We start from the raw sequence: 2,969 nt of genomic DNA, 5'->3' as shown, positions 1-2,969 counted from the left end.
CAGGAGGGGGGCTTCCCTGGTGGCTCAGTGGCAAAGAATCCGCCAATGTGGGAAACATGAGTTTGACCCCTGGTCCAGGAAGATCCCACATGCCATGGAAAAAATAAGCTCTTGGATGTGTACTCAGGTGCTCAGTCACATCTGACTCTTTGGGACCTCATGGGCTCTAGCCTGCCAGGCTCCTCTCTCCAAGGGACTTTTTAGGCAAGAACACTGGAGGGGGTTGCCAATCCTTCCTCTAGGGGATCTTCCTGATTCAGGGATCAAACCCGCATCTCCTGCAACATCTGCACTGACAGTGGATTCTTTACCACTGAGCCACCTGGAAAGCCCAACTAAGCCTGAGCACCACAACTACGGAACCTGGGCTCTAGAGTGCAGGGGCTGCAACTGCTGAAGCCTGTGCACCCTGGAACCTGTACTCTGCAACAAGAGAAGCCACTGCAATGAGAAGTCAGCACACAGCAGCTAGAAGGTAGCCCCTGCTCGCCATAACTAGAGAAACACCTGCACAGCAACGAAGACCCAGAACAGCCAAAAAAATAAATAGATAAAGAAAATCATTTTAAAAATGCAATGGAAAAATGGGATTCAGGTTTTATACAAACCTGAGAAACTCTCAGATCTATTCTATTAAATGTGATGTATATAATATCACCATCATCATCAGCCTCATCAACAGCATCATATTGAACAAATCATCTGCATGACTTTCATCAATCATCTGAAGCATTTCACACTGGTAGATCATTTTATTTTTTATAATCAATATCATTGTATCTCACAGGAAACTAACTATGGACAAACTGGATTTTTCTCATGAGTCTTGTGATCTCAACTATTGTGAGTTCTTTCGATACTTAAATTGTTCGTTTATATAATTCTCTCTTAGTTCTCTTAAGGGGTCTCTCTGCATCCCATCCTACATCTGTTGCCCAGCACATCTCATCTCCAGGGTCCAGTGGTCTCAGACCACTCAATATCTCCAGATGTCAGGAGCCAATTACATCTGAAAACGCCATTACCCTTGGAAATATGCAGAAATAAGACAGCGGCATTTGGAGACAACTGTATCACAGGACAAATCACACGGTGTCAGACATATGTGTTTGTTTCTGTGAAGTCTGTCCACTTAAACTTGAAATGTTCAAGGTCAGGAAATATGTCACATATATCTCTACAGCCTCACATTTCTTCATTCAGCAAAGATGCAAGAGGCAGAGCTGAAATTAAAGCATCTGAGCTGCATGAATGAAAGGAGAAACGGCAGGTCCCCAACACACCTAGGGAGTCGTCATCCACGTTTCCTGATTCCCTCTCACCTGACATCTTGGCAAGGATGCAGGAAGAAGCTGGAAACCCAGGATGGGAGTGTGTGTCACCCTCCCCCTGGTTGTGAAAGCAGCAGGATGCTCGGGCCGTGCATCACACACCCAGAACAGAATAAAAGGGCTCCTGCCCTGGGCTCCGCATCCACAGCTTCCTCAGGAGCATCCTTCTCCTGCTTCCACTGCAGCGGTGAGTGACTGGAGGGGACAGAGCCTCAGTAGGGAGTGTGGCGGAGACAAACTTGGGGTTGGTGGGGAAGAGAGAAGCAGAGGTATCTGTGGAGGCAGCAAGAATCAGACTTCGGAGAGCAGCTGGGGGCAGGGCAGGGGACAGTAAGCAACACTGTGGGAGGAATCAGGGTCTAGGACACACCAGAACCCTGGCTCTCAGCATCTCCCCACTCATCATTCTGAAACACACACACACACAGACATCCTCCAGGGGTCACTTCCCAGTGTGGTGTATTTGCCTCTGTGTTTCTATGGGGCCCACTTAGAGGATGCCAGCATGGTTCTGGGAGTAGAGAGTGAGGGAACTGTCTTGCCAGGTCAGTTGAACTTGAGATCTATTTCTATTTTTCTCCTGAACATCACAGCTCAGGAGACAGCTAGGATTAGCAGTATAGGCCCTAGTAAGACCACTCACAGGGGAGACAGTGGCCTGGAGCTTGTGCACTGATCTTTTCTCCTTGAATGTGTCCAGGCTCACTGACCTCCTGCCGAGATGTCCTGCCAGCAGAACCAGCAGCAGTGCCAGCCCCCTCCCAAATGCTCCTCCCCCAAGTGCCCCCCAAAGAGCCCAGCACAGTGTCTGCCTCCAGCCTCCTCAGGTTGTGCCCCCACCTCTGAAGGCGGCTGCTGCCTGGGCCCCCACAGGCGCCGCAGGTCCCACCGCTGCCGGCGCCAGAGCTCCGACTCCTGCGATGGTGATGGTGGTCTGCAGGCCGGGTGCTCTGGCTGTGGCCAGGGATCTGGAGGCTGCTGCTGACCTGGCCTCTTGATGCTGAGACATGCGATTTCAGAGGAAACAAGAATCCAAAGACTTTGTCAGCCTAGTGTGTTCCCTCCCAATACCCCAGTCTCCGAGCCCTTGGCCAGTGCTGAGATGCTCCCGAAGAGAGGCTGAGCCCTCCACAGCGGCTCTTGCTATCCACTCTCCAGGAGCCTACGGGGTTTCCAGCTCATCTCTGCAGGAAATTATAGTATCTGCCCCCTTGATTGTCATCACCCCTGTCTGACCCTATGAAAGAATAAAGTTTTTGTTTTCTCTGCATCCTAGACTGTCTGTGACTTTGCTGCAGTGCAGGCTGTTCTGTGGGAAAAGGAAATGGCAAACCACTCCAGTATTCTTGTCTAGGGAATCCCATGGACAGAGGAGTCTGGCAGGCAACAATCCATGGGATTACAAGAGACTTATTTGGGTTTCCCTGGTGGCTCAATGGTAAAGAATCCGTCTGCCAGCGCAGGAGATGCCAGTTCGATCCCTGGGTCCAGGAAGATCCCCTGGAGAAGGAAATGGCAACCCACTCCAGTATTCTGGCCTGGGAAATCCCACAGACAGAGGAGCCTGGTGGGCTACAGTCCTTGGGGTCAAGAAAGAGTTGGACATGACTGAGCGGCTAAACAATAGCAGGCTACTCT

General features: G+C 50.6%; 1 protein-coding gene across 1 annotated transcript; it reads left to right on the top strand.

The window, feature by feature from the left end:
• Positions 1–2,052: 2,052 nt before the first annotated feature.
• On the top strand, positions 2,053–2,316 carry LOC138429630 (late cornified envelope protein 3B-like). The gene has a single exon (XM_069571367.1). The coding sequence runs from the start codon at positions 2,053–2,055 to the stop codon at positions 2,314–2,316; it is 264 nt and encodes an 87-aa protein (XP_069427468.1).
• The last annotated feature ends 653 nt before the right edge of the window (positions 2,317–2,969 follow it).

Source organism: Ovis canadensis, chromosome 1 (genome assembly GCF_042477335.2).
Source record: "Ovis canadensis isolate MfBH-ARS-UI-01 breed Bighorn chromosome 1, ARS-UI_OviCan_v2, whole genome shotgun sequence".
Lineage (NCBI taxonomy): Eukaryota > Metazoa > Chordata > Mammalia > Artiodactyla > Bovidae > Ovis > Ovis canadensis.
The sequence above is the reverse complement of the archived record's forward strand: the minus strand, read 5'-3'. Positions and strand labels throughout refer to the sequence as shown.

Excerpts from the sequence above, each read along its gene's own strand:
- LOC138429630 (XM_069571367.1), top strand. The coding sequence starts at position 2,053 with ATGTCCTGCCAGCAGAACCAGCAGCAGTGCCAGCCCCCTCCCAAATGC.